We start from the raw sequence: 27,459 nt of genomic DNA, 5'->3' as shown, positions 1-27,459 counted from the left end.
TCCGCACCTTCCGTGTCCTGCACCAAACCACGGGGCACATGACGGGCAGAGCTCTGAGTGACGGAGCTCACTCACAGTCAGGCTGGTCTGGCAACGGGCCTGGGGCAAGGATTGCAGGCTGACGCTGGCGTGAGACAAGGATCCGGACCAAGTCCAGAGTCATCCCAGCTTGCACCCAGCCAGGGGTCTGGCCTGAGCCGCCCAGAAGCGAAATAAAGCCCAGCTTGGCCCCCCGACGCAGTGGAGTGTGAGCGCCCTCTGCAGGAGGCTGAGAGGAGTACTGGGGCAGGGGAAATGCAGCCATCTCTGGGGTGGAGTGTGGCGGCTGGTTCATAGCTGCTCAGCAAAGCTCCTGTAGTTAGCTACTGACGTACAGTTAATACGTACGTTCCAACAAGATGTCTGAGGATCCATGTGGGCAGCAGGCTCCTTGCACAACGAGATCAGCTCAAACTGCAAATAAGACCCAGCAAGGGGAACTGACCATTTGAACCCGCTGTCCTGGGCTTGGGGTGGAGTCTCCTGGCAGGAGCTTCGGGACTGGACGCAGGTGGCGCTGGGGGAGGGTCCTTGGCTGGGTTACACACACGCCCGGACGGCAGGATCCTAACCGTTCCCTCCAGCCCTAAGATCTTGGAGTCCCTCATGCCCTGCACCTGGTGTCACTCACACTAGTGCAACGGCCGTGGAAAGTGCTACCAGCGCAGCATGGCAGCGTCTCCCGCGCCCTTTGCACTGGGGTTCATGGCGACATGGCATGCACCCCCCCCACCCCCACCCCCACCCCCAAAAATTAAACGCCGTTGGATTGATAAAAATATATCCTTTATTTGCCTCTAGCCCGCTATTAATGACATCCATAACAAAGCATTGTTCTTCTTATTTTAATTAGAAACCAAAAGGCCAGGGGAAGAAAATCTTTGTCGAAGGCAGAGGAGAGGGATCGTCTAGGAGACCCACCGGTTGGCAAGGCAAGGCCAGGCGGGTGCTAAGGGATATGAAACCATTCACAATAAATATTTTATTTACAAAACAAAACTGGCGATTCCGACCACTTCTTCAGTGCACGTTACGTACCAAATTCTCAGCCTTGCTCTGACCGCGCGAGCCAGACCAGCCAACGGTGACTGACCAGCGTTTTCTACCCTGTTCCCGGCACAATGCTCCGAGTCCAAGAAGCAAATGAGCGGCATTTGGTGAGCGTTGTAAACACACGTCCGAGGGGTAATCGCGGGCGCCGGGCGCTTTCCGAGCTGCCTTTGACCTGGCCAGCCCTGCAGCCGGGGGGAGGCTGGGACACCAGATGGCACCGTCTCTGGGCTGCTAACCTGAATCCTGCCTGGGGCTGGGAGTGACTGAGCAGCGTGAAGGTGGGGTTGGGTGTCCCAGGCTGGGGCTCAGTACAGAGGCCAGCGCTGGGCTGGGGAGACCCACCCCAACCTCCCGCAAGGGGCGTTGGCAGAGGACGCGGAGCGGGGAGGGATCCAGGCTGCTGATCCAGCCCTTTTCGCCCACATGCGCCCAGGGACAAGACCCTGAGGGGTGGCAGGGAGGGCACTCGGTTCACCACTGGGCGGGTGGTGATCTCTGCAGGTGGTCCTGGCCTGGAAGAGTTTGGAGGGGTCTGGAGAGGATGCCCCCCACCCCCGCCAGGCCCTCGCCATTCTCTGGGGCCGGGTCTGCTACCGAGAGGGCGGCTCCGGCGGGCAGAATCCGGCTGGCAGCAGCTGCTCGGGTGCGGTGCCCTTGCTCAGCGGGATGGGGGCAGGGCCCTGATTTTGATCCCTCCCCAGGGAAGGTCTTTGCCTCTGTGCCCCTCCTCCCGCCCGGCCCCGGCTCACAAGCACTCGTGCAAGACTTGTGTGTTAGTGCAGTTCAAGCAGCTGACGTGGCAGCACCAGTGGAAGGTGCAGTTGCAGCGCTCGGTGACCCGCTGGCTCCGCGTACGGTAGCCCCGTCCGCAGCACAGGAGCTCGCAGCCGCCCAGGGCTGGGGAGGAGCCGTTGCACAAGCGCCCGGCCGTGCCCGCCGGGCCCGTCTTGCCGCTGTAGGTGCAGAAGTTGGGCGACTTCTCGAAGTAGACGAGGTCGTGCGGGGAGGGAGGCTTGTGGGCCGGGTTCTCCGGCTCCAGGTGGGGCCCCTCCACCCGCGAGGCCCGGTTGCTGCCCTTGTTGCCGTAGATGACGCGGGAGGCGCCGTCAAACCGGTCCTTGAGGAAGTCGCCCACCGTGCGGAAGGTGGGGAGCCGCATCCAGCAGGTCTTGACGGTGCAGGAGCCCGACATGCCGTGGCACTTGCACTCCTGCCGCATCTCCGAGAAGACCGTCTGCAAGACAGGCAGGGCATGGTCAGTGCTGCGAGCAGCCCCAGAGCAGTGCCCCGGCGCCGGGCGCTGCCCTGGAGCAGTGCCCAGGTGGGACCCCGGCGCCGTGAGCATCCCCACGGCGGTGCCCACCTGGGCCTCCGTTACGCCTGCGCCCTCCCCGCTAACACTCGATAGCCAGCGTCTAGCCGGCCGCGGGAGGCCAGCCAGCTCCGGCGGTTTGCTCTGAGCAGAGCCGTTCTGCCGGGATCACTCTGCAGGCACCGGCCCCTGCCGCGCCCCGCCCGCCCCCGCGCTGGAATGCCGAGGCAGCCCGCGGAGGCTCCCAGGACTCCTTTCCAGTGGGGTTTTACTGCAATTAGAGGACCTGGCATCATTTCCTCCCACATGTGCTGGATGCTGGCAGGGCCACGCACAGCAGGACGCCTGGACGAGGAGCCCTGGCTTCACCCAGCAGAGCTGGCGTGTCCCGGCTCTGCCCCCACCCTGCTCCACCCATCGCGTCTCCACCCTCCCTTCACCGGGCTCCCGCTCCCCCTCCTCCCCTCTGATCGGTCCCGCATCCCCCCCCCCCCCCGAGCTGGGAGTTCGCAGGGGGCAAGGAGGGCGGGACGGGTCCCTCCAGGTCTCTCTGTCCCCTTTGGATGCTGGGCAGGGCGCATCTGTCCTCTGCACACCCCCTGCCCTCCGCCCCTCTGCTCAGAGGCTGCGGCAACCGTGGTCCCTCTGCTGATGCCCCCAGGAAGAGAAGCTGCAGGTCAGGAACCTGCCCTGCCCAGAGACTCCTGTAGCCGCCCTCTGAATGCTGGAGCCCATCAGCTCCCTGTCTCCAAAGCAGAGACCACAGGGGCTGGGAAAGAGCCCCAGAAACGACGCTCCTCCCACAGCGCAGACATGCACGGACACATACGCACGCACGGACACGCACGGACATGCGCACACGCACACGCATGCACAGACATGCACGGACACATATGCACGCGGGCACGCACACACACACACATAGACATGCATGCACACGCAGAGACATGCACACACACACACGGACACATGCACACGTACGCACATGCATGGACATGCACACGCACGCACACGTACGCACATGCATGGACATGGACACGCACGCACACATACGCACATGCATGCACACGCAGAGACATGCACACACACACGCACACGCAAGAGCCCCAGAAACGACGCTCCTCCCACAGTGCAGACGTGCACGGACACATACGCACGCACGGACACTCATGGATGCGTACGCGCACACGCATGCACGGACACACGCACACGCACATACACGCATGGACACGCACACGTACGCACACGCATGGACATGGACACACACACACGCACATGCACGCACACACAGAGACATGCACACGCACACACATGCACGGACAAGCGCACACGCACGCGGGCACGCACGCACACACATGGACATGCACGGACACGCACGTGCACAGACCTGCACACACTGTCTCCCCCCCCGTGCCCGCGCACCCCCACGTGCACACTCACACACGCCTCACCATCCGTCCCGCCTCGTTGTTGTGCAGGTTCATCAGGAAGCGCAGGTCCCGCCCCTTCTCGTTGGAATCCACGAACTCGCGCCCAAAGACCCGGCCGAAGTCGACGTTGTCGCTGCAGCCCCCCCAGTGCCAGTCGGGGCCCCCCGGGCCGCGGCGCCGATAGTCACACGTGCAGGACTCGATGGAGCCCTCGGAGCAGGACCGGGCCACGGAGTGGGTGACGCCGGCGCTGGTGATGGCGAAGATGAACGCTGTCTCCCGACAGCCTGGGGGCAGGGAACCAAAGCATTCAGGGCACCGCACAGCACGGCGTGCGGGCTGACGCGGACCGCCCCGGGGCACAGTCCCGGCCCCCTGGGGCTGCAGCCAGCAGGGCGCTGGAAAGCAGCTGCAGGGGCCCCAGATGCCTCTGGCAGGGCACCCAAGACACTGGCCACCCAGGCAGCGGCAGGCACTTTGCAAAAGGCAGCCCGGCTGCGGGGGCGGTGGGGGGGGCAGAGAGGACAGGGGCTCACTCCAGAGGCGGGCGGGGAGTGTGGGGGCTGGGCCAGGCCAGGCCTGGGTCACTTTGTCTCCCCACAGTACCGTGGGGCTGGCTCGCCCGGTGTCCGGGCAGCCCAGGTAACACACCTGGTACCAGCTTGGGGAAGCTCCCTCCAGAGGTGAAGGGGGAAATGAAAGGTGCGTTGGCACCTGCGGCCAGGTTCGTTCGCATACCGAGTTCCCTGGCTCCCCCTAGTGGTGGTGAGGGGGAACTGAGGGGGATCCTCCTGGCCGCCAGGTGGAAGGGGCAGGTGGCAGGAAGTTGCAGCTTTTGCTGTGGATCCACAGGAAGGGGGGCCGGGGCAGGGGTCCCTGTGCAGGTGAGGAGGGGGTGATGACGAGCTTGGCTTTGGGGGAGGGGCTGCAGCCATCATGGGGGATTGCAGCAGGGAGCTGGGTGGGGAGGCGCGGGTGGGGGAGAGGCAGGATGGAGGGGGCATGCAGGCAATGGCAGGGGAGCATGCTGGGCTTGCGGGGGAGATCCAGCGTTCAGGGAGCACCTGATGGGCTGGGGATGGCAGAGGGCTGTGCCTGGCCCCTCAGGCACTCCGGGGTCACCCCGGCTTCCCCAGGCCAAGCTCGGCCTTTGCTTGTTTGTTTTCCTCCTGCTGAAGCTGGCTGGGTCCCAGGTCCCCGGGGACCCATGTGTTTGTGACAGGGAGAGAAAACGACCCGGAAAGGCAGGGGCCAGGGGAGCCGGCTTGCAGGGCGGGATTTCTGCCTTAGAAAGGAGCCCCACAGCCCCTCTTCCCCCCGGGGTCAGTGGCTCTTTCACCCTGGCAGAGGTGACACGAGCTCTGCCCTTTGTGGGGGGTGCGACCGAGTTCCCCCACACACCACAGAGGGGCAACAGTGTTATCGTGGGCTTGGGCCCGTCGTGCCAGGCGCTGCACAGACACTGGCCTTCCTCAGGCGAGTCTAGGCGAGGGGCGGGAGGGGAAGGTGGCAGAGCCGGGATGGAGCCCAGGAGCCCGGGGGCCCAGTTCAGGCGCATCCACTGGGCCACGGGGCCGTAGTTTGGAAAGGCGTTTTTAAAAGCGCTGAACGAAGCGTAACCGGGGCTGAGGCTGGCAGCCCCCGAGCAGAGGAGTCACCCCGCTGGATGGCCAGGGGCTGCTCTGGGCGTGAGGGCCTGAGGCCCTGCGGGGGCTGGCAGCCGGGGAAATTCCCATGGAATTCCAGAGCCAGCTCCATGGGGTGGGGAATCCCCTGGGCAGGTCTAGGCAGGGGAGCTCCCCGGATCAGGGAAGGAGAGGTGACAAACACATCACTCATCTGGCCAATTGTGTGACACAGGGGGATGGGAGGGGGGACACAATGCATGGGGGGGCATGTGACCCACGAGGCCTGGCACGCAGTGGGAGGGGCCCTCAGCACCTGGTGGGAGAGGGCTGTGTGGTACACGGAGCCCCTTCCTGGGTGTGCCTGGGCCTAGCACCTGCTCTGCCTCAGTTTCCCCCTCATCTTGGCCAAGGTCACTGCTGGGAGCCCCCGCTCTGACCCCTGCTCCCGCTGGGAGCCCCCTGCAGCCTCACCCCGGTTGACGATCTTGCCGAAGATGTGGGGCCCCTGGGTGGTGGGGCAATTCCAGCGGCGGTTGCGGAATTGCCACTTGCATTCCTTGATGGCGCTCTGCAGGCCGCTGCTGATGCTGTGCAGGATCCCGGGGTTCTGGCGGATCAGCTTGCGCTGCTTGCGGCTCAGCAGCTGCAGGCTGGGGTCCAGCACCAGCTGCACGTTCTTGGAGTCCGTCAGCAGGTTGGTGGACGAGGCCACGTTGATGATGCCCCTGTGGACAGTGGGGGCAGAGGATAAGGCGCCACGTCGCAAGCCCAACCGAGCGGCAGTGAGCAGCGCAGCCCCTGGCCAGAGCAACACTCAGGTCAGTGGGACACTTGGGGTCCTGGCTCCCAGCCCGCTGCTCTGACCACTTAACCTCACTCCCCTCCCAGCGCGGGGGATGGAACCCCGGAGTCCTGGCTCCCAGCCCCCTGCTCTGACCACTTAACCTCACTCCCCTCCCAGTGCGGGGGATGGAACCCCGGAGTCCTGGCTCCCAGCCCGCTGCTCTGACCACTTAACCTCACTCCCCTCCCAGCGCGGGGGATGGAACCCCGGAGTCCTGGCTCCCAGCCCGCTGCTCTGACCACTTAACCTCACTCCCCTCCCAGATCCAAGGGGTAGAACACCTGCCCTAACCAGGACATTCAGCCAGTGCATGGGTGAGGGAAAAGCTCAGACATGGCACCAGAGGCAGGCTCCAGGTATGGGCAGAGCCCTGGGTTCCCAGCTCCGGGATGCCAGGGCGCAGAGTGCCGGCTCCAGGTGGCTCTAAGTCCTGATCGGCTGCGCTCTGGAGAGGCCTGTTTCATGGTCAAGGGCTGCAGCACCCGCCCGCTCCAGCCCTAAATCAGCCCGACAGGCCTGGACTAGGCAGTAATTCAAACAGGAGCAGAGAGAAGCCACCCCCAGAGCCAGCTGGGGAGGGGAAGGAGCTGCCCCCCCCGGCCCCCCAGCAACGGCAGGGTTGGGAGTACCCTGTGGGGACTGCTCTCCAGCACGAGTGTGCGTCCGCCGGTGTGTGCAGGGGGTAGAACAGAACCGAATGTGCTCCCCCCACCCGTCCCCACCCGTCCCGCGCTGCAGCTGCCGATCCCAGCCCATGCTGGCATGGCACCGTAAGCACCGAGCCACGACAGACAAACCCACACCTGTGGCCCATGTTATATGGCATAAACGTGGGTATGTGTCTCTTTGTGTGTATACATAAGCTATTGCATAGCAATAGACGCCGGCGGATGTGCGTGCGTGGGCGTGTACCCGTCGTGTGAAATGTCAGTGCAGGGCTTGCAGCTGTGAGGCTCACGCTGCACTGGACGGGTTAATATCGCCGGTGAATGTGGGCGTCCACGCTCGCAGGGGGGAGGCAGAGCGAGACTGCACGCCGAGGTGCGGTTTGTGCTGGAGAGCGTGGGGAGGTGTGTAGGTGTCCATACGGCGAGCGTGTGTAGCCAGACGATTCCTGTGAGAGTGTCTAGCACGGGCTCAGGGTCTGTCGCACCGGCACGGTACACACGCAACGTAAAGGCAGTCCCTGCTCCAAACTGGCTCTGTAGAATTAGCCCAAGACGCTGTGTACACCAGCCAGAGCCTGTCTGTGTGCAGCACCGTCCACAGCCGTGTGTGGGGACGAACGGGTCGCTGGCTAGCTTAGCGGGGTGTTTGTGGGGAAGCTACAGCAAGTTCCATCAGCAACTGCCCCCCACCCCACCCCACCCCACGATGGACAGAGGAGCACAGCGAAGGGCAAACAAATTGGGTTGTAAATATAAAAATCTGTCTACAGGAAAAAGAAAAAAGACAGGAGGGCCAGGTGTGCTGGGGTTGGATGAAACACCCTGGGTCCAAGCCCCTTGGATGGTGCCTTTTCTCATCAACACAGAGTATCATTATTCTTTCATCCTTAGAAGCAAACACCTGAGTTCTTGAAATTTCTCCCCAGCCATCTCCAGATGCTGTGGAGAGCAGCTGCGTTCCCTCCTGCCCTGAGAGCAGCCCCCTCTCTGCACTTGTCTGCTGGATTTCTCTCTCCCTCCACGGTTGTTCCATTCACAAAAGGAGAATGACCAGAGCTAGGATTCCTGAAATGGATATAAAGGCAAAAGCAGAGACTTACCACCATCTCCCACTGTTATTCACCGCCAGAGTGTTGGAAAGAGACGAAAATGCCAAAACCCACAATGTCTTAAACCCTAAAATTAATGCCACAGGTCTCATTGTTTTGGCAGCAGGGCAGTGGCTCGTATAAAACTTCCCGAGAGTAGTTTGTCTGGACACAAAAAATTATAGCTCTAGAAAGTCTTGTTGCAAGGAGAATCCTACAACAAATTCTTTGGCTTAATCGTTTCTCTCTCGATAGCTATATCCACATCCACACGGCGCGCAAGAAAGACGGGGTGTCTGTGGATATGGCTGTATAGAAATCTAGAAATCTAGAAATCTAGAAATCTATGTATAGAAACTCAAACCCTAAAAATAGAATCTAAATAAAAAGTCATGTCACAGTTGAGTTTGCAGCAGTGTTGGCATCCTCAGAAATATGAAAATGCTGGAGGAAAGGCTCCAATCTTCTGGTTTCTGGCAGCCTCTTAGAGATGATTCCCCCAGAGAGGAATTAGACCACTAGGGGAAAAAGTTTGATGGTCTACGGCTGCTGTTGAGTGCTTAGCATCCTCCAGCCATCTCCAATGCCTCGGAGAGCCCCTTCCTTCTTATAGAGGCAGTGAGGTGGGTCTCTGTGGAACGGTACATCTGTGTAGGATCCAGGCTGTGTTCTCACGCTAACAATGGGAAGTGGAAGAGACGCATCACTTCTTACGGGGCAGCCCGCGCTGGGGCTATCTGGCCATCTGACTGTCCATCACTCGGGTTGAGATTAATTCTGTCAAGTGTCCGGGCTCTGTAAATCCATCGGTTCCTCCAAAACCCTTCTCTGCATGGGAGCAAATCCAGATCAGGGGGACGAGTGTTTGTGTCTGTCACTCACACGCCCCCCCCTCACCCCACCCCACCCCCCTGCCCCTCTCCTAGCCAGCTCCTGGCTGAGTCCGGGAGGTTTCTTCCAACTCGTTTTCCCCAGAGGCCCCCAAAGCGACCATGACCTTAGAAGCAGGAGAGTTTGGAGTAAGGGGTTGACACTATCCCAAGGGAAATCCAAGTCCAGAGGTGAGGGGTGCCAGGGAGGGGGGCCAGAGCTAAGATCCCCCAGCAGGAGAAGGGGTCTCCAAGCTGGGTCCAGGTCCCCCTGCTGAGACTGGCTGGGGATCAGCCGTGCCATGGCCTGCTGATGGGCTCCTGCTGCTTCATGCTGCCCGTCTCTCCGGGACTGCTGCGCTCAGAGCAACGCTTGGGGCTCCAGTGGCCACATTTGGCTTCCGAATGCTCCTGAGGCTTCTGCGGCAGCTTCGTTCCCACTCTGATTTCGCTCCCCTCTTGGCTGCTCTTTGCCAGACGTCATCCTGCGTGTGTGCTTGGCTTGGCAGCATTTACTGTGTCCTTTCACCACATGGGGCTGGCGGTCGAGGCAGAAGCTCGGGGAGATAAAAACTGAGCAAGTCCCATCCCCGGCAACCAGATGTAGCAAATTAACGACACAGCAGCTAATGGGCTGGAGCTGGGGTTTTCCATCCCATCTTCCGAGACCTCCCCGAACGGGAGTTCCGGGCTGGAGAGAGAAGCATTGGGGGGTTTGCCTAAGGGGAAAAGAAATAAATCAAACTTTGGCATTGGGGACAATCCCTGTGGCCGGGCGTGGCCCTGCCTCAAACAGGAGGCCAGAGGGCACATGGGAACGGTGCCCACCGCTGGTAGCTAATGGAGAGCGGGGCCTGGAAGGGCCAGATAAAGCCAGGTGCAGCCAAAGGTTTTGTTCTTGGCCTGCACCCCTCTCCTGGAGAGCCGTCTCTCTCTGGCTGGCACTGTGCACCACCCGAACGCTCGCTCTCGCCCTGTGGCTCCACGTCACCCGCCGAGGATCAGACCCCGGCTGGAATAGTCTGGACCCTCCTCCATGTCTGGCGGTGCCCGTAGACGCGGGTCTCCGCCTGAAGGGCCATGGTCTCCCCTGTGTAAGTTGTAGGTGATACCTGTGCCGTGTGTGGACGCGCGCTCACCCTGGGACTGACGCCCAGCCGGGGCCACGCTCCTCCCAAGTGACTCTCTTGTCGTCCGCGGTGTTGAACCAGGGATGTGTTTGGTCTCAAATGAAGCTGGCCCCAGGGGGGTGAAGAGGAGGGGAGAGCAGAACCCCCACCCCTTAGACACCCCGGAGGGGCCGGCTGGGAGCAGGGCTACGATGAGCACACACACAGATGGGCACCCTATAGCACTGCCCCCCTGCCCCGAACCCAGAGCAAGCGGGACGTGTGCAAGCAGCCGGAGTCCCGTCAGCAATAGGGTTTGTACGTCATGAGCCTCACCCCTGCAGGGCAGGACACCTCCACCCCAGTGGGTTCCCCCAGAGGGCTAAGGGGTGTGGTGAGCGGGAGGGGCAGGCGCTGAGGAGAGGAGAGAAAACAGGGTGAGCCTGGGTGCCATTAGCCTTGTCCTGTGGTCGGGCTCCAGCTCGCAACCCCTGGCTCCTCTGCCCAGGTTTGTGGGTCTCAGCTAATCCAGTGTGGGCATTTGTCCCTGCTTCAGAATCAAGGTGCCTCACCACCCTCCCGCCCCTTCCTTGGCCTCAAGAGCAGCCGGATCGGGCCCTTTATGAGCGTAGTGACTGGTCTCCTCGGCACAGCTAGATTGGGGGGACTCACGCACGGCTTTAAGGTTCAAAGAGAGGCTGGGGTTTTTGCAAACCTAGGGGGGCTACGTTCACGTTATTTGCCCTAACTGGGTGCCCCCCGCTGTCGGCGGGGAGCCGCTGGGCGCAGCGTGTAGGAGGCAATATTTCCAGCCTGCGGGCCGCCCACGAGGCCTCAGGCTGTCAGCGATCAGGGCCCCACGCGGGGCCTAACGCGGCTGCTGTCCTGGGCGCACAATCCCTGCCCCGTCTCACACGGGCACATGCCCAGCCCCACCCTGCCTCTGAGGCCCCCACAGAGTCCTGCGCGTTCCCAGTCCTGGTTGGACCCCCTTTCGGCCTCCCCGTGGGCCGGACACAGGCGAACCGCCGGGGGAACTGACCAGGCCGCCACGGGCAGCGCTGCCAGACAGAGAGAGAGAGAGAGAGACTCACACACCCCTTTACACACACACACACCCCTTTACACACACACACACACACACACCCCTTTTCGGGATCCCCTTGCCCCAGCCCGTGCCCTGGGCTAGCAGGGTGGTGTTCCAGGTCTGGCCAGCAGGGGCCGCTGCTGGCTTGGCTATAGCCATGGGGCGGGCAGGTGCCAGGCCGGCCGGCCCCAGCCAGCGATGGGGGGCTGTGGGGGGGAGGGGGCTGTCGGGGTGGGGATTCTCCACTGGGAAAAAGAAAGAGTCCCCCAGGTCCCGCCCCCCCATCCTCCCCCACGTGGTGAGCGCATGGGGGGCTGGGGAGCTGCTGGGCGAACCCCCAGCCACAGAGGGCAGGGGACGGGGCTGGGGATTTGTCAGAAGAGATGGGCCCTATGGGGAAGGGGAGAGCGAGAGAGATGATGGATGGATGAGGTGGGGAGGAGGGGGTGGGGAGGGGAGGGATGAGGGCAGTAGAGGTGTAGGGAGGAGGTAGGGGGATGGATGGATGAGGTAGGAAGTGGGTGGGGGGATGGATGAGTTGGGGAGGGAGTGGGGGAGGGGGGAGATAGAGGAGGTGGGGGATGGATGAGGTGGGTAGAGCGTGGGGATGCATGAGGTGGATGGGGGGTGGGGAGGAGGGAGGAGGTGGGGTGGGGGGATGGATGAGGTGGGTAGGGGGGTGGGAGGAGGTGGGTAGCGGGTGGGGGGGATTGGGGAGGGGGGAGATAGAGGACGTGGCGAGGGAGGTGAGGGGGATGGATGTGGAGGAGGGGGGAAATAGAGGGTGGGGGGGATTGGGGAGGGCGAGATAGAGGAGGAGGGGAGGGAGGTAGCGAGGATGGATGGGGAGGGGGGAGATAGAGGCGGGATGGATGAGGTGGGGGGAGGGGAGGGGAGGGAGGAGGTGAGTAGCGGGTGGGGGGGATTGGGGAGGGGGGAGATAGAGGAGGGTGGGGGGATAGATGAGATGGGGAGGGGGTAGGACAGTGGCTGACGGGTCTCTATGGCAGTGGATTGCTGGGTGGCGGAGTTTGTCCATGGCTGTTCCCCGCCCCCAGTGGACCAGGGGGGCACGGACACCCTTGTTAGCCCCCCCACAGGCCTGCAGCACATGCGGCTGCCCCCTGGCTGGGCTGGGCCCCGTCCCGTGCCCACGCTTGGCTCCAGGCAGTGCTAGGAGCTCCGGGCTGGGCGCTGAACCTGGGTTTAGTGGGCTGTGAAATAAGGCATGCTCAGGCCCCGCTGCTCGGCCACCTCCAGCCCCCCAGGCCTAATCCCCAGCCCCTGCGTTTCCCCGGGTCAGCCATGCGCGCGGGATGGATTAGCCCGGCTCAGTCCCTTTACTGCCTGGAAAGGGCCCTTTCTTCTCACGCGCCCGGAGAGGGGCATTGATCCCTTCAGTTCAATGGCAGACAAAGCCCAGGGACCGAGCCTGCTGCTGCTGTGGGGGGAGCCCCCCACCCCTCCTACAGTGACCCTCACTTCCTCCCCATACAGGGAACTCTGCTGCCCAGGTCCTTCAGAGACATCCGCCCCCCGAGGGGCCCACTCTCTCCAGCCTCATGGACCCCCAGCCTCCTCCCACAGCGGCTGTCACCGCCTGCCCTGCTCCCCCCAGAGCACAGGGAGCCTCACTTGAGGTCCCCTTGCCCCAGGCAGGGATCAGGGCCCCAGCACATGACAGTCCGTCCCCCCTCGCTCCTGAGCCCCAACTCTGGGGGGCTCTGGGCTGAACCCTTCCAGCCATAACTTCCCTTTGGCAGCAGCAGCAGCCCCTCCCCCGGGTCCCTTTGTGCTGTGGCTCGTTATGGGAGTCGAGGGAGATGGTTTAACGGTGGGGCCAGATTCCTTCTACCGCAGTTTGCTGCATCTCCGCTAGGGGGCAGAAAGGCTGGCATGCAGACCCCCACCCCCAGGGTTACAGCAGCATACGGTCAGGTGGGACTTTACTCCCCTCGGGACACGGCCGGGGAGGACGCCCCAGGAGGGTGCTCCTATCCCAGCAGGAGGGGCCCTTTTGCTGGTTTAAGCGCACGTGGCTTTGGGAGAGGATTACAGGTATAACTTCCAGTGTAGCCTGACCCAGGTACTATGGAAGAACCAGGACTTGAACGCGGGTCTCCCACATGCCAGGTTAGCGTCTTACCCACTGGACTGTCCTGCCGCCCTACCTCAGTACCCCCCACCCCCTTCAAAAAAATATCCCCACAGCCTCCATGCTAGTCTCTGCTCCTTTTCCTCAGTGGCTGGACTGGCGGGTCTCTCTCCACGGGGAGGGAGAACCCAGCAGTGCTGGACAGGCAGGGCGGTGGGGCATGGAGAGACACCGCAGGGGCAGGGAAGGGACTTTCCGTGGCTGGGGTAACTGTTGCTAGGAGCTGGAGGCAGCGGGAGGGAAGACATGGGGGGTGTGGTGTGAGATTTAATGTTTTAAAAACTAAGGAAATTAAATGCTCAAAAATGTTGTCAATGCAGAGTTAAGGTTGCCCAATGTTGTCACCTGGGCACCTTCCAGAACGTGGAGCATGGCTAACTGCGAACCTCTGAAACCCAGGAGAGTTAAGGGCCACACTCCTCCTGCAACACCACCTTAACTCTGCCCTCTGAGTGCGGCAACTAGCCTGTTACTGGGCAGAGTTCCTCTGGACAGCGTCCGCTGGCTCCTTGGACAGCTCTGAGGAGCAATGGGCGCTGTCCGGGGTTCTCTGCTCAGTGTCCCCCTCTGGATGAACCTGTGACCTTCACTCCTGACCCTGTTGTTCATTAGTTGTCCCCCGCATTCATTTGGCTCCAGGATCTAGTGGTCCCTTCTGCAAGGCTGTGGGAGAGCCTCTAGATGGGCCCGCCCACCTCCCAGGATTTCCAATAAGGCCCCCTTGATGGGGAAATGGGGCCAGCTGCATCTGTGTGAAAATTACCTGCCTCCCAGCTGGAGAGGCAGAACTAATGGGGCCAGGTATTACCCTGAGGAGCACCTGGGCCTTATAAAAAGGGCTGGAGCCATTGAGTAGGGTAGGAACTAACTCCAGGAGGTAGGTTGGACTATGCTGTTGGGGGGGCGGCAGTGGGGATCTGGTGGGGAGGAAGCCCTGGGAAGCTGGGCCCAGCAACCTGAGCAAAGCAGAGCTCAGAGGGAGCCCTGAAGGAGGCCAGTGACCTTTGGGTGGTTTGGCTTTTTGTTGGACTCTTGGGCCCCTGGAAAGATAAGCTGGCTGAGGGCTTGGACACTGGTGCGCCTTGGTCTCCTGTTCTTGGCCTGTGACCCACAAGAGTCCAGCCTGCCTGGGCTGTGAGGCTTTGCTCTTGTTTTGGTTGTTAGGCAGTGGTTCCCCACCTATTTACCATTGTGGGCTGCATCCCATAATACCTCTCTGGCCCTGAGGATGTCACATGGGCCGCAGCTCTGGGCGGATCGGGCCACACGTGGGCTGCAGGGTGAGAACCACTGGATTAGGGTGTGGGTGCTGGGAGGTCAGACTCCGTGGTCTGGTGAGACCTTCTGGCCTTCAGCTCTGACTGGGGATCCTCCGCTCCCAGAGGTCCCCACTATGCCGCATGGCAAGACCCCTTGCGCCTGTGGCCCTCAGCCCTGGAAAGGGGCGTCCATGCCCCCGCATGGCACTTGTGCACCTCTCCTCATGTCACCGTCGCGGGTCCAATTAATTCTGCCCCACGTGACGGCTCCCGCAACGCAGGGCGGGTGGAGTGTGGGTGGCGAGAGGCTGCCACTCAGTGCTGTGAAACACCACGCTCCCTGCCACACTTAGTCCCTCCTTGCTGTGACTTGTTGCCAATTTAGACACTTTAGGGCCATAGGATTGTGGGGTCTGACCTCCTGTACATTGCAGGCCAGAGAGTTTCAGCTGCTTTCCCCTGTAGTGAGCTTAACTTGGGTTTGCCTAAAGTAGCTTCCCTTCCAGCCAAGCAGCGGGGCTGGACCGGACGACACCCAGAGCCAGGCCTGCAGAAAGGTATTTCACTCACTTTTTTCCCCCCTTGGATGCTGATCTCTGCCTGCCTGAAGGTTCTGGGGGAGCCCCCTCCTATGCCTATCGAGCACTACTAAAGCTTTGCCTGCGTGACACATACAGGAGCTGAGAGGACGTTGTGCCAGGCAGCGACACACAGCTGCTGGCCAGATTTGCTCTGGGCCAGTGCTGCTGTTTGCATTTATCCTTTTGTGTCTCGGGTATTGTGCTTTAGCTATTGAGTTGTCTGTTACGCGCATGTATGTCCCCTCTCCTGGGAACACCCCCCGTGCTGACCCAGTCCTGGGGCTCTGGCCAGCCCGAGGGGGCAGAGGGGTGGTGCTGCAGGGGTAGCATGTACCTTAACTCTTCGCCCAGAGGTTTAGGGTTAGCTGCTCTGTGGTCAGGGAAGGCACAGGACAACGCTGGGCAACCTTAACTCTGCTGTTAATAGATTGTAAGCCTGGTTTCCTTCTCTTGTACCCGGTGAGATGATCAAAACTGTAAAGAATCTTTAAACCCCCTCTGCTGCTGTCTGTGTCTCTTTGGCGTCTCACGAGTCCAGGGCTGCAATAGCCGAATGGCGGAAGCACCCCGTGCAGGGACACCAGTGCCAGGTGCCCCAAGCTCGGCAGGGCTGCACTTCGCACCCACTCTGCTCTTCTGTAAATCTCCGTGAGGCGAGATGGGAGGTAGGGCCAGGCTGCCCCCCTCCCAGCTGGGATAGCAACTTATCCGTTCCCCTGCTTTGCTCCCTCTCATTATCCTGCTCCCTGCAGCACCTCCTACAGGCTGGAGCAGGGCAATGACCTAGCCCCCAGCAGGATTCATTCCAGGGCCCCTGCCTGCTCTGGGTCATGGGCTCCGCCCCCCCAGCAGATCTCTCCAGAGCTTCCCTCTTTCTGAACCGGTTAAACATTAACGGCTCCCACAGAGCCTAGGGGAATTTCACACTGTCCTAGCGAGTTCAGACAGATTCGCTCCAGTGCGGAGATGCCTGGAATTCAAGAGAACCGGAGGCTCGCGCCTGCCCGGGCATCTGTCCATGGAAGAGTTTGCACATGCGCTCGCACTTGTTGCTGTGTGTCGGGCCCGGGGTGGGGGAGACCCTCGGTGGGCGGGCAGAGCTGGGCTGCCAGGGGCATTTCTGGAGTGAGCCACGGATCAACAAGGCTTGACCTAGTGCCAGAGGCCGCATGGGAAAAGACACTCCAAGGCCGCAATCAGCCAAGGGCACCCCGGGTATAGCGCAGAGCCAGGGAGCCACCGCTCCCAACTCGCCCAGGACACAGCCTGCCCTGAACCCAGGGCCCTCCATCCCCTGCCCAGCACACCACCCCTGGAACTGCAGCACAAGCTGGAAGCCTGTCAAACACTTAGTAGGGCCAATGGAGGTGCTAAGGGAGCACTCACGGAAGACAAGGCTGTTGTGGAGAATCTAAAAGCATTCTTTGCATCGGCCTTCACCGCAGAGGACGTGCGGGAGATTCCCACACCTGAGCCATTCTTATTTGGTGACAAACCCGAGGAACTGTCCCAGATTGAGGTGTCAGTAGAGGAGGTTTGGAACAAATTGTTACATTAAACAGTAATAAGTCACCTGGACCAGGTGGGATTCACCCAAGAGTTCTGATCGAACTCGGGTATGAAATTGCAGAACTACTAACTGTGGGATGCAACCTATCGCTTAAATCAGCCTCTGGCCTGGGGGGGGATAGCTAATGGGATGCAGATTATTAAAAAGGGCTCCAGAGGCAATGCTGGCGATTGCAAGCTGGGAAGCCTGACTTCAGTACCAGGTAAATGAGTAGAAACTACAGTAAAGAACAGAAGGATCAGACACTCGGATGAACACAGTATGTTGGGGAAGAGTCCGCACGGCTATTGTAAAGGGAAATCCTGCCTCATCAATCTATTCGAATTCTCTGAGGCTGTCAACAAACATGGACAAAGGGGATCCAGCTGCCTCCCTCCTTCTGGGGTTGGTCATTTGGCTCAAGTGTCTGAGGTCTGGGTGTGGATGAAACCTGCTGAGAACCCATGGGCAAGATGGCATGTAGAGCATATGCAGGTTTAGGGGGGAGGGCTGCATGCAAGGGTACCGGTGACTGGTACAGGTGCCTGTGTATTTGTTTGCATTCATGTCTTTCAGTTGCAGCAGCGGGTGCTAGCAGCTGGGACCTGCCGGGTCCCCATCAGTGTGTGCAGTGCAGCTTGCTCAGTGCATGTCCCTGAGCATAGCAGATGGGGGCTCGGCTCAGTTCAGCATCCTCAGGGGAGAGGGGGATGCAAGTGGTTCCCTCTGACATTCAGGGCAGGGGGCCTCCCATGGTCACATAGAACCTGACTCACACCAGCAGTGTGGGTATCCTGTCGTTCTCTAGAGGCTGGCCACATACAGGATAACAGCCTACTACTGCTGCCTGCTATTGGGGTTGCTCCTTTCAGAACATAAGAATGGCCAGACTGGGTCAGATCAATGGTCCATCCAGCCCAGTGTCCTGTCTTCCAACAGAGGCCAGTGCCAGGTGCCCCAGAGGGAATGAACAGAACAGGACAATTAGCAAGTGATCCCATTCCCTGTGTCTGGCAGTCAGAGGCTTAGGGACACCCAGGGCATGGGGCTGACCATCTTGGCTTATAGTCATTGACCTGTCCTCCAGAAACTGATCTAATTTTTTGAACCCAGTGATACTTCTGGCCTTCACAACATCCCCTGGCAAGGAGTTCCACAGGCTGACTGTGCCTTGCATGAAGAAACACTTCCTTCTGCTTGTGTTAAACCTACTGCCTGGTAATTTCATCAGGTGGCCCCTGGTTTTTGTTCTGTGAAGGGGTAAATAACACCTGCTTAGTCCCTTTCTCCACATCATTCAAGATTGTATAGGCCTCTGTCATATCCTCCGCAGCCCTCTCCTTTCCGATCTGAACAGCCCCGGTCTCTTTCATCTCTCCTCAGACAGAAGTGGTTCCAGACCCTCTGAGCAGTTCTGCTCTATCTCCTCTGCCATGAGGTGACCAGGCCTGCAGGTGGTACTGCCAGTGTGGGCATCCCACGGGCTGACATCCAGGTATTTTTCCAGTGCATTGCCTATCCCTGTCCTCGTGGTTCCTAACAGTCTCTTTGCTCTTTTGCCTCTGGCTGCATGCTGAGCAGCTGTTTTCAGAGAACTCTCCATGTGCTGGGAAATGGGAGACCTGGGTTCTAATTCCATCTCTGCCACTGACCCACTGCATGACCCCGGGTGAGTCCCGTCTGCTCTTTGTGCCTTGATTTCCCCACCCACCTTGGGCCTGCTCCTTGGTGCCAGGGGTAGGAAAGAAGCCAGCTGCTGGGGCTGTGACCCATGGTGCAAAGCTGCGGGCATGGGGGAACATGAGCACGCACCCTGTCTCCCATGCCTTGCTCTTCCCTCAGTCTTTCCCTTGCTATCCCCCTCCCCACGTCAGCTGCAGATTCCTACCTGCCACAGAGGCCTGTCCCATCCCCTGCTCTCTCCACACAGCCCGGGGTGAGTCCTGAGGTGCTGGGGCTGAGGGGGCTCCTAATGCAGCAGGCAGGTCTTGCCACGCATCACCCCGTGTCTGAGCAAGGACACTCCCATACGCATTCCAGCGCACCAGCCCCACGCCCTCTCCAGCCCTGGGGCGCAGCCTTATTAGGAAGCCAGGTGTTGGCTTGGGATGGGGGGGGGGGCAGGCTGCCCCCCCCCAGGGAGATGGAGCTGGGACCTGATGGCATGGGGCTGCATCTCAGCGGGCACTAGTGAGGGCAGGGGGGTTCACCCACCTGGGCACCTGCCCTTTGGGGACTCCAGTCCTGTGGCATTGCCAGCAGCAATGGGGGAGATGGGCTTAGATCTCCCTAGGCTGGGCACAGGGAGGCCATAAAGAGGCCCTCTCCCTGTCACGGGGGTCCCCGGGCGATGCCCTGGAACTGCTCCCTATGAGGCCAGGCAGGACTCTGGGGGAGTCTCCTCTCTGGGAGCAGCCTGTCTGCAGGACACACAGCTCACCCGGCTCCACCTTCCTGGGTCTGACCTCAGAGCCTTCAGCCTCCTCTACCCCTCTGTGGGCTTCCCACAGCCAGTCTGCCCAGGCGGGGTCCTGGGGAAGCCAGAGGGTCCTGCCCCCCAACTCCGCAGTCAGACGTGACTCTCAGCCAGCCAGTAAAACGGAAGGTTTATTAGACGACAGGAACATGGTCTAACACAGAGCTTGTAAGCGCAGAGAACGGGACCCCTCAGCTGGGTCCATTTTGGGGGGCCGTGAGCCAGACAACCACGTCTGCCCTTCACTCCACTCCATGTCCCCAGCCAGCCCCAAACTGACTCCCCCTCCAGCCCCTCCTCCTCTGGGCTTTGTCCCTTTCCTGGGCCAGGAGGTCACCTGATTCCTTTGTTCTCCAACCCTTTAGCTCTCACCTTGCAGTGGGGAAGGGCCCAGGCCATCAGGAAACAGGGTGTTGGCCATTCTCTGTGTCCAGACCCCTGCACACACCTGCCCTCTAGGGCTCTGCAACCATCATACACCCTTACCCCACCCCCCAGATACTTAACTGCATAGGGGAAACTGAGGCACCCCCACACTATTCAGAGGAAACACTAAGAACAGTCCCACTTCATCTCTCCCCCCTTCGAGATCAAACTGATCAGGCTCACTTTAGCTGGTGACCTGGGGAAGTTTGAAGCCACCAACGTTCCCATGGATGCCCCAGCATCTCTCCCATTCCTCGGTGGGAGTTACACCAGGCCCTTCAAGTTTCTCGCCCTCCCTTAGGTCGGGGGTGGTCAAAAGCACTTGCAGGCAGCATGTGGGAAGGTTTATGCGGCCTGTGCCCTTTTGCCACCCCAAAAACCCTGGGCGTCAAACTGGGATTGGGTCTTCTCCCAGCGCTCCAGTCTGGAGGGCTGCAATTCGGGCTCTCTTGGTTAAGAGCCCCCATCTTGACCTGGGCCACATACTGTTCACTTACAGAACTAGCATGGAGACATCCCTTTCTCCACAACCTTGTCTCCCCAACAAGCTGGCCCAACACAGCCACTTGGTTATAGGACTGTTTAACTTTCTTAACAGCTTTCACTCCATCTGAGACCTTCTCAAAGCTCTCCACACTGGATCTTTCAACAGGAAAGTCAGTGGATCCATTCACAACAGAAAATTTCTGGCCGTTAGGAACGGAAACTGTCTTCACACCCTTCAGTTGCAGTAAACTGCTTGCAAAGACTCCATGAGGATTCCTTTCCCTAGGGGCTTTTCTATGCAACAATTCACCCCTCACAGAAATTCTGCCCTTACCCTCTTTACATAGGGCTTGCTCTAGAGGAACACTTTCCTGAGCAACAACAGACTCGTTCTGGGTCTCACTTACATCCAGAATCACCTCTGGCCCCATCCAGCGGATTCCTACACAATCCCCTTTCAGGCAAACTTACAGACTTCCTAGATAAAAGGTCAGAAGCATTCTCCTTCCCTTTGCCACCCACAAGTTCAGGAATCTTTTCCTTCTTGCTACAAGTTTCCACACCCTCAGTAGGTAACACAATCACATCACCTTCCTGCTCTCCTTGTGCCCTGGCTAGGATCTCACCCTGATTAGACAGAGTTCCTACACCCTTTCCCAGCCACACACTAGCAACAAGCAAAATACAAGCACCAGAATTGTTTGGTCTCTGGGATTTTACATAGACACTAACTGGATGCGACCTAGTTACAGGGCCATTCTCCCGAGCAGACACAAACTTAGGGCCCTTCCCTTCCTGGGCTTTAGTTGAATCCAGAACCAACTCTGAGACAACTGCATGATCCTCAGTCATCACAGGCTGAAAGGCCCCTTCTGTCTGCTCCCCAGACCAAGAAGAGCCGGACACACTTTCTCCTTTCCCAGACACCCAGCTTGGGATCTCTTTCCCCTGGTCCCAGCACACAAGGCTGGTCACAGACAACTGCTTGGAGATCAGGGTAGCTCCCTCCACAGGCAGGTCAATATCCCTGACAGACACAGGCATGTTTCCTTCACTGTCACAATTCTCCACCCAGCTAACAGGTAAGGTCCAGGGACACTCTTCTTCCACTCTCCTCGACTTCCCACCCTGCTGACGAGACACAGCCATCAGCTCACAAGGCTGCCTTGGCTCATCCAAACTTTCCTTACCAAGCACCTTGCCACTCCCAACAGATCCCCTGCCCTGCCTGTGTCTCCCCCCCACTCAGCTGGGGTCTTATCTCCCTCCTTGCTCAATGTTGCTCTTGTGTCCAAGTGGGGGTAGGCAGCGAGCTCGCTACTTTCCTCACTGCATCAGAGCTAGTGAGCCCCCTCCCTGGTGTGCAAGGGGGCGGGGAGCATCAATCTGTCCCACCCAGCCCCAGGGGTCTGGTTACAGGCAGGCAGGTAGCCCAAGCCTAGCAGCTCCTCCCCACTGCCAGCCAGGTCATCTGCATTTTCACTGACCATTTCCCTCTCCGCCGATTGGTTCCCTGGATTCAAATTCAAACCCTTGGCCGTAACAGGAGCAGGGTCTGAATCCTGTCCCAAAGAGACACAGTCACCCCACAACAGGGTCTTGCAGTTGATATCCTGGAGAACCCCAATGACCAGCCAGCCCCACACCTCCTGGGTCTGCACAGGGATCTGGGCCATAGGCAGGATGAGGGGTTTCGTCCCTGGGACCCTCACACAGCCACTCAGCATCTGAGACTGCACCACCCAGGGCCTGACAACCGTTCTCTCTGTCCCAGGATCTCGCCATCCCAGGAATGTCTCCCTATTGACCGTCACCTTTTGCTCCCACTGGGGGTCTGAGGGGTAGGCCCCAGGAAACTCCACACAGACATATAGATTGGGGTCAGGAGTGGGAGCCTGTCCACCTCCCCACCCATCTGGCTGAAGGAGTCTACAGCCTTGGGACCCAGCAAGGGAGCTAGACACCGGGGCTTTTCCGCAGGGTCCCCTTGGTTCAAATCACCAGCCTGCTCAAAGGCAGTGAGGTGGCATCCACATCTTCCTCCCGCCCCCCCTTAACCAGGGGCAGCAATTGAGTCTTGAGGTTCCCTGCGGAACTGGCCCCCCAGGGTCTATCCCCACTCACCCCTGGGGGGTCCCCTAGGCCTCTCCGCTCCCCCACCGCCAGTTCATGCTGCTGCTGCTTCTGCAGCTCTTTCTCGGGCTCTCGCTGTCTCTCACAGTCCTCTTGCTCTCTCAGACTCAGCTCCAATCCCGTCCGTCTCCGATCCCCGGATGGGGAACCCGATCGTGAAGACCCTCGTCTGGTCAGGGACAGGAGTCTTGGGGGTGCCTGGCTCCCGCTCCAGCTGCTCCCAGATCCTGCTCTAGCCCCAGTTGGGGTCAGGAATCTGTCCCTGAGAGCGGTCATCCTCCTCCAGCCGCACGATGAACTGTGCTTTGGTGAACTTTCCAACGCTCAACCCTCTCTTTCTGCACAGGGTTACAGTGTCCTTCTTAAGGAGACGGTGACAGACCATCACTCCGCTCTTCCCAAGTTGTTGTGGACTCACAGGCCTGTGTGCCTTCAGCTCCCCACGGTCTCCAGGGAGAACTCCTAGTATGCCAGCCCTTCTCGAGGTCACCACCTCTTTGCCAGGGTCGGCCGTAGACTCCTCTGCCCCTTGGACTGCTCGCTGCAATCCCCAGGGGAACCCTGTTACTGCAAAAGTCCTTCTCTCTCTCCCAGGGCCAAGCCGCAGGCTCCTCTGCCCTGAGACTGCTCACTGCAGTCCCCAGGGGGACCCCATTACTGCACAGTCCTTCTCGCTGGTCACACACTCCCGGGGTTAACCGCCCCCTGAAACCGCTCCTCTCTGAGCCTTCAGCACGCCTGGTCCTCGTCAATCCCCCTTCGTTTTACTGCTCCCCCTTCGCTTACTGCAGGAAGCGCCGTTCACGGGGTGCAGTACATCCCACCGCTGCCACCAGCTGTCACGGAGTCCCCCGGCGATGCTCTTGAACTGCTCCCTACAAACCCAGTCAGGACTCTGGGGAAGTCTCTCTGGGAGCAGCCTGTCTTCAGGACACACAGCTTCCACCTTCCTGGGTCTGACCTCGGAGCATTCAGCATCCTCTGCCCCTCCGTGCGCTTTCCATAGCGAGTCTACCCAGGCGGGGTTCAGGGTCTTGCTCCCCAACTCCGCAGTCAGACGTGACTCTCAGCCAGCCAGTAAAACAGAAGGTTTCTTAGAGGACAGGAACATGGTCTAACACGGAGCTTGTAAGTGCAGAGAACAGGACCCCTTAGATGGGTCCATTTTGGGGGTCAGTGAGCCAGACAACCACGTCTGCACTTCACTCCATGTCCCCAGCCAGACCCAACCTGCCTCCCCCTCCAGCCCCTCCTCCTCTGGGCTTTGTCCCTTTCCGGGCCAGGAGGTCACCTGATTCCTTTGTTTTCCAACCCTTTGGCTCTCACCTTGCAGGGGGGAAGGGCCTAGGCCATTAGTGGCCAGGAAACAGGGTGTTGGCCATTCTCTGTGTCCAGACCCCTGCACACACCTGCCCTCTAGGGCTCTGCAATGATCGTACACCCTTATCCCACCCCCTAGATACTTAAGAACTGCCTAGGGGAAACTGAGGCACCCCCACACAGGGAAGCCAAAAAGAGACCCTGTCCCCCCACCCCCCAGGCTGGCCAGGGAGCCAGCAGACCCCAGCACAGGGTTCATCCTCCAGCCCAACATGCCTCCCACTCCCCCAGCAGAGAGCAGCCTCGCTGGCCTAGTGTGGGGAGGGGGAAGAGAGCCGCTGCTGTGGGACATCACCCCCTGTTCCACCCCATAGCTCCCATTTACCCTCCAGGCCATTCATAACCAGGGGACAAACTACCAGGGCGCGGGGGTGTCTCTGGCACGGACTGTTTTTCAATCAAGCCTGGATGTTTTTCTGCCTGGGAATCACGCTGGGGCAGGTCTTGGGCCTGTGTCCTACCAACCAGCCTGGATGGGCTCAGGGCTCCCTTCTGGCCTCTTGGATCTCAACTCATGAGATCTGCACTGGGTAGCCGGGGCCTTTCCCGGGCTGGATAGAACCTGCCAGCCTCCACACCCCCCCACGCCCTGCCAATCTAACCGCTAGACCCCCCCTCCCCTCTCAGAGCCAGGGGTACAACCCAGGAGTCCTGGCTCCCAGTCCTGATATAGAACCAGAAGATCATCCTTTGCAGAGTTTAGGGCCAGGGCCAGGGCCATGAACCCACCAGAGCCCAGGTTGTGGGGGAGCCCCCCAGGGCTGGGAAATGCCCCCCTCCACCGCTTTGCCACTCTTGTCTCTGGGTCGGCCCCTGAGTCATCATCATCTCCGGCAGTCACAGCAGAGACTGCACCTGTGGGGGGAGCCTGCGCTCTAGGGGGGCAGCGAGGGAGTGTCACAGAGTCCCTGGGCGATGCTCTGGAACTGCTCCCCATGAAGCCAGTCAGGACTCTGGGGCAGTCGCCTTTCTGTGAGCAGCCTGTCTGCAGGACACGAAGCTTACCCAGCTTCCACCTTCCTGGGTCTGACCTCGGAGCATTCAGCATCCTCTGCCCCTCCGTGCGCTTCCCACAGCGAGTCCACCCAGGCAGGGTCCTGGGGAAGCCAGAGGGTCCTGCCCCCCAACTCCGCAGTCAGACGGGACTCTCAGCCAGCCAGTAAAACAGAGGTTTATTAGATGACAGGAACATGGTCTAACACAGAGCTTGTAGGTGCAGAGAACAGGACCCCTCAGCTGGGTCCATTTTGGGGGCAGTGAGCCAGACAACCCCGTCTGCCCTTCACTCTATGTCCCAGCCAGCCCTAAACTGAAACTCCCTCCAGCCCCCCCTCCTCTGGGCTTTGTTCCTTTCCCGGGCCAGGAGGTCACCGGATTCCTTTGTTCTCCAACCCTTTAGCTTTCACCTTGCAGGGGGGAAGGGCCCAGGGCATCAGTGGCCAGGAAACAGTGTCGGCCATTCTCTGTGTCCAGACCCCTGCACACACCTGCCCTCTAGGGCTCTGCAAGGATCATACACGCTTATCGCACCCCCTAGATAATTAAGAACGGCATAGGGGAAACGGAGGCACCCCCACACTATTCAGAGGAAACATTAAGAACAGTCCCGCTTCGTCACAGGGGGTTAAAGGGAGGGGACAGGGGGCTGCGCTCTGGGGGGTGGGGCAAGGGTAGGAGGGAGGCTGCACTCTGGGCTGGGGGAGTCCCGGGCGGGGGTCTGTGGTCCGGGAGGGGGGGCTCGCAGGGCGGCTGCGTTTTGGGCTTGGGGGGATTGCACGGGGAATTGTGCTCCGGCGGGAGGGCGGGTCGCAGGGGGGCTGCGCGCTGGGCTGGGGGGTCGCAGATGTAGCTTTGCTCTACGCAGTGGATTTGGCCAAAGGCACGTGCGTCTCTTGCCTCTCCTCCCCCTCCCTCCCCCGCCCCCCCCGCGGAGCCCAGAAGGGCGGCGGCGGCGGCGGGGGCGCTGCGGGCCCCGTCCCCGGCTCCAGGGAAGCGGGGGCCGTGGCGCGCACGGGCCCTGCCCACCAACCATGGAGATGAAACGCGCATCCCCGCCCTGGAAAGTCCCCGGCGCGGGGCTGGCCGCGCTCCAGCTGGCAGGACCCGGGAGCCGCTCCCGGGGCCTCTTGCCCGGTGCCAGGGGCCGGGGCAGCAGCGTCCTCGGCGGGCAGCCGGGCCGGACAGCTGGCGCTGGCTGGGCACGGCCGGGGGCGGATAGGCTCGTAGCCGCCGGCCCGGCACAGCAGCTGTGCCCCTGACAGGGGCCCTGGCCCCCAGCTCTGGGGTTTTTGACGCCCCTGTGCGGGGCGGGGCAGCCGCCTCTGGGGTGGAGCCGCGGCCGCCTCTGGGGTGTGGGAGCAGCACGCGGCACCAGCTACACGAGGCTTGGGGGCAGGAAGTGTCCAAGGGAGGGGGCAGAATGGACTGTCCCAGGGCGGGGCTTGGCCAGGACACCGGGGTTTGCCTCCTGACACCACACGGCACCCCTGATTTCTAGGAAGCATAAACATGGGGGACCTTGTCTTCATTAGCACAGCATCCCCCCCACCCGCATTGAGTCACCGCTACCAGCTCCTACAGCCCCTGGGGGAGGGGGGAGGGGGGCAGATGGGGGTTCATGGGGAGGGAGAGATGGGGCGCACGGGGAGGGAGGGGCGGCTAGAGGGGTGCACGGGGAGGGAGAGAGAGATGGGGCGCACGGGGAGGGAGGGGCGGCTAGAGGGGTGCACGGGGAGGGAGGGAGAGATGGGGCGCACGGGGAGGGAGGGGCAACTAGAGGGGTGCACGGGGAGGGAGGGAGAGATGGGGCGCACGGGGAGGGAGGGGCGGCTAGAGGGGTGCACGGGGAGGGAGGGAGAGATGGGGCGCACGGGGAGGGAGGGGCGGCTAGAGGGGTGCACGGGGAGGGAGGGAGAGATGGGGCGCACGGGGAGGGAGGGGCGGCTAGAGGGGTGCACGGGGAGGGAGGGAGAGATGGGGCGCACGGGGAGGGAGGGGCGGCTAGAGGGGTGCACGGGGAGGGAGGGAGAGATGGGGCGCACGGGGAGGGAGGGGCGGCTAGAGGGGTGCACGGGGAGGGAGGGAGAGATGGGGTGCACGGGGAGGGAGGGAGAGATGGGGCGCACGGGGAGGGAGGGGCAGCTAGAGGGGTGCACGGGGAGGGAGGGAGAGATGGGGCGCACGGGGAGGGAGGGGCGGCTAGAGGGGTGCACGGGGAGGGAGGGAGAGATGGGGCGCACGGGGAGGGAGGGGCGGCTAGAGGGGTGCACGGGGAGGGAGGGAGAGATGGGGCGCACGGGGAGGGAGGGGCGGCTAGAGGGGTGCACGGGGAGGGAGGGAGAGATGGGGTGCACGGGGAGGGAGGGAGAGATGGGGCGCACGGGGAGGGAGGGGCAGCTAGAGGGGTGCACGGGGAGGGAGGGAGAGATGGGGCGCACGGGGAGGGAGGGGCGGCTAGAGGGGTGCACGGGGAGGGAGGGAGAGATGGGGCGCACGGGGAGGGAGGGGCGGCTAGAGGGGTGCACGGGGAGGGAGGGAGAGATGGGGCGCACGGGGAAGGAGGGGCGGCTGGCCGGGGCGCACGGGGCTGGGTAGGGGCCGCTCAGCCGATGGGGGCGGCAGGCTGCCGGCTCGGGGTGTGGCTGAGTCTCCCCAGATCCAAGAAAAACTTGAGTCCGTCTGCAGCGCAGCGCGATCCTCGGATCGTAGCAGGAGCCGGGGGAGGGGGCTGGAGGTGGGGGTGCGGAGAACCAGCTCGCCCCGCGGGGGAGCGGGCTGAAGCCCGGCAGGGGGAGCGGGCAGGAGCTGCAGAGCCCGGCAGAGGGAGCGGAGGGGCTGAGCGGCGGGAGAAGGCAAGAGCGGGGTTTGGGCTGGGCCGGGCGGGGAGT

General features: G+C 61.2%; 1 protein-coding gene across 1 annotated transcript; it reads right to left on the bottom strand.

Annotated features, from left to right (window-relative positions):
- Positions 1-1,726: 1,726 nt before the first annotated feature.
- Positions 1,727-8,286, bottom strand: WNT1 (Wnt family member 1). The gene is made up of 4 exons (XM_073318318.1): positions 8,075-8,286; positions 5,934-6,187; positions 3,856-4,121; positions 1,727-2,326 (listed from the first exon to the last, which is right to left on the bottom strand). The coding sequence occupies exons 1-4, from the start codon at positions 8,173-8,175 to the stop codon at positions 1,838-1,840; spliced, it is 1,110 nt and encodes a 369-aa protein (XP_073174419.1). The 5' UTR covers positions 8,176-8,286; the 3' UTR covers positions 1,727-1,837.
- Positions 8,287-27,459: the final 19,173 nt, after the last annotated feature.

This window comes from Lepidochelys kempii, chromosome 20, assembly GCF_965140285.1.
Source record: "Lepidochelys kempii isolate rLepKem1 chromosome 20, rLepKem1.hap1, whole genome shotgun sequence".
NCBI classification, from domain to species: domain Eukaryota; kingdom Metazoa; phylum Chordata; order Testudines; family Cheloniidae; genus Lepidochelys; species Lepidochelys kempii.
Note: the sequence above shows the minus strand (reverse complement) of the source record. Positions and strands in the feature narration are given on the sequence as shown.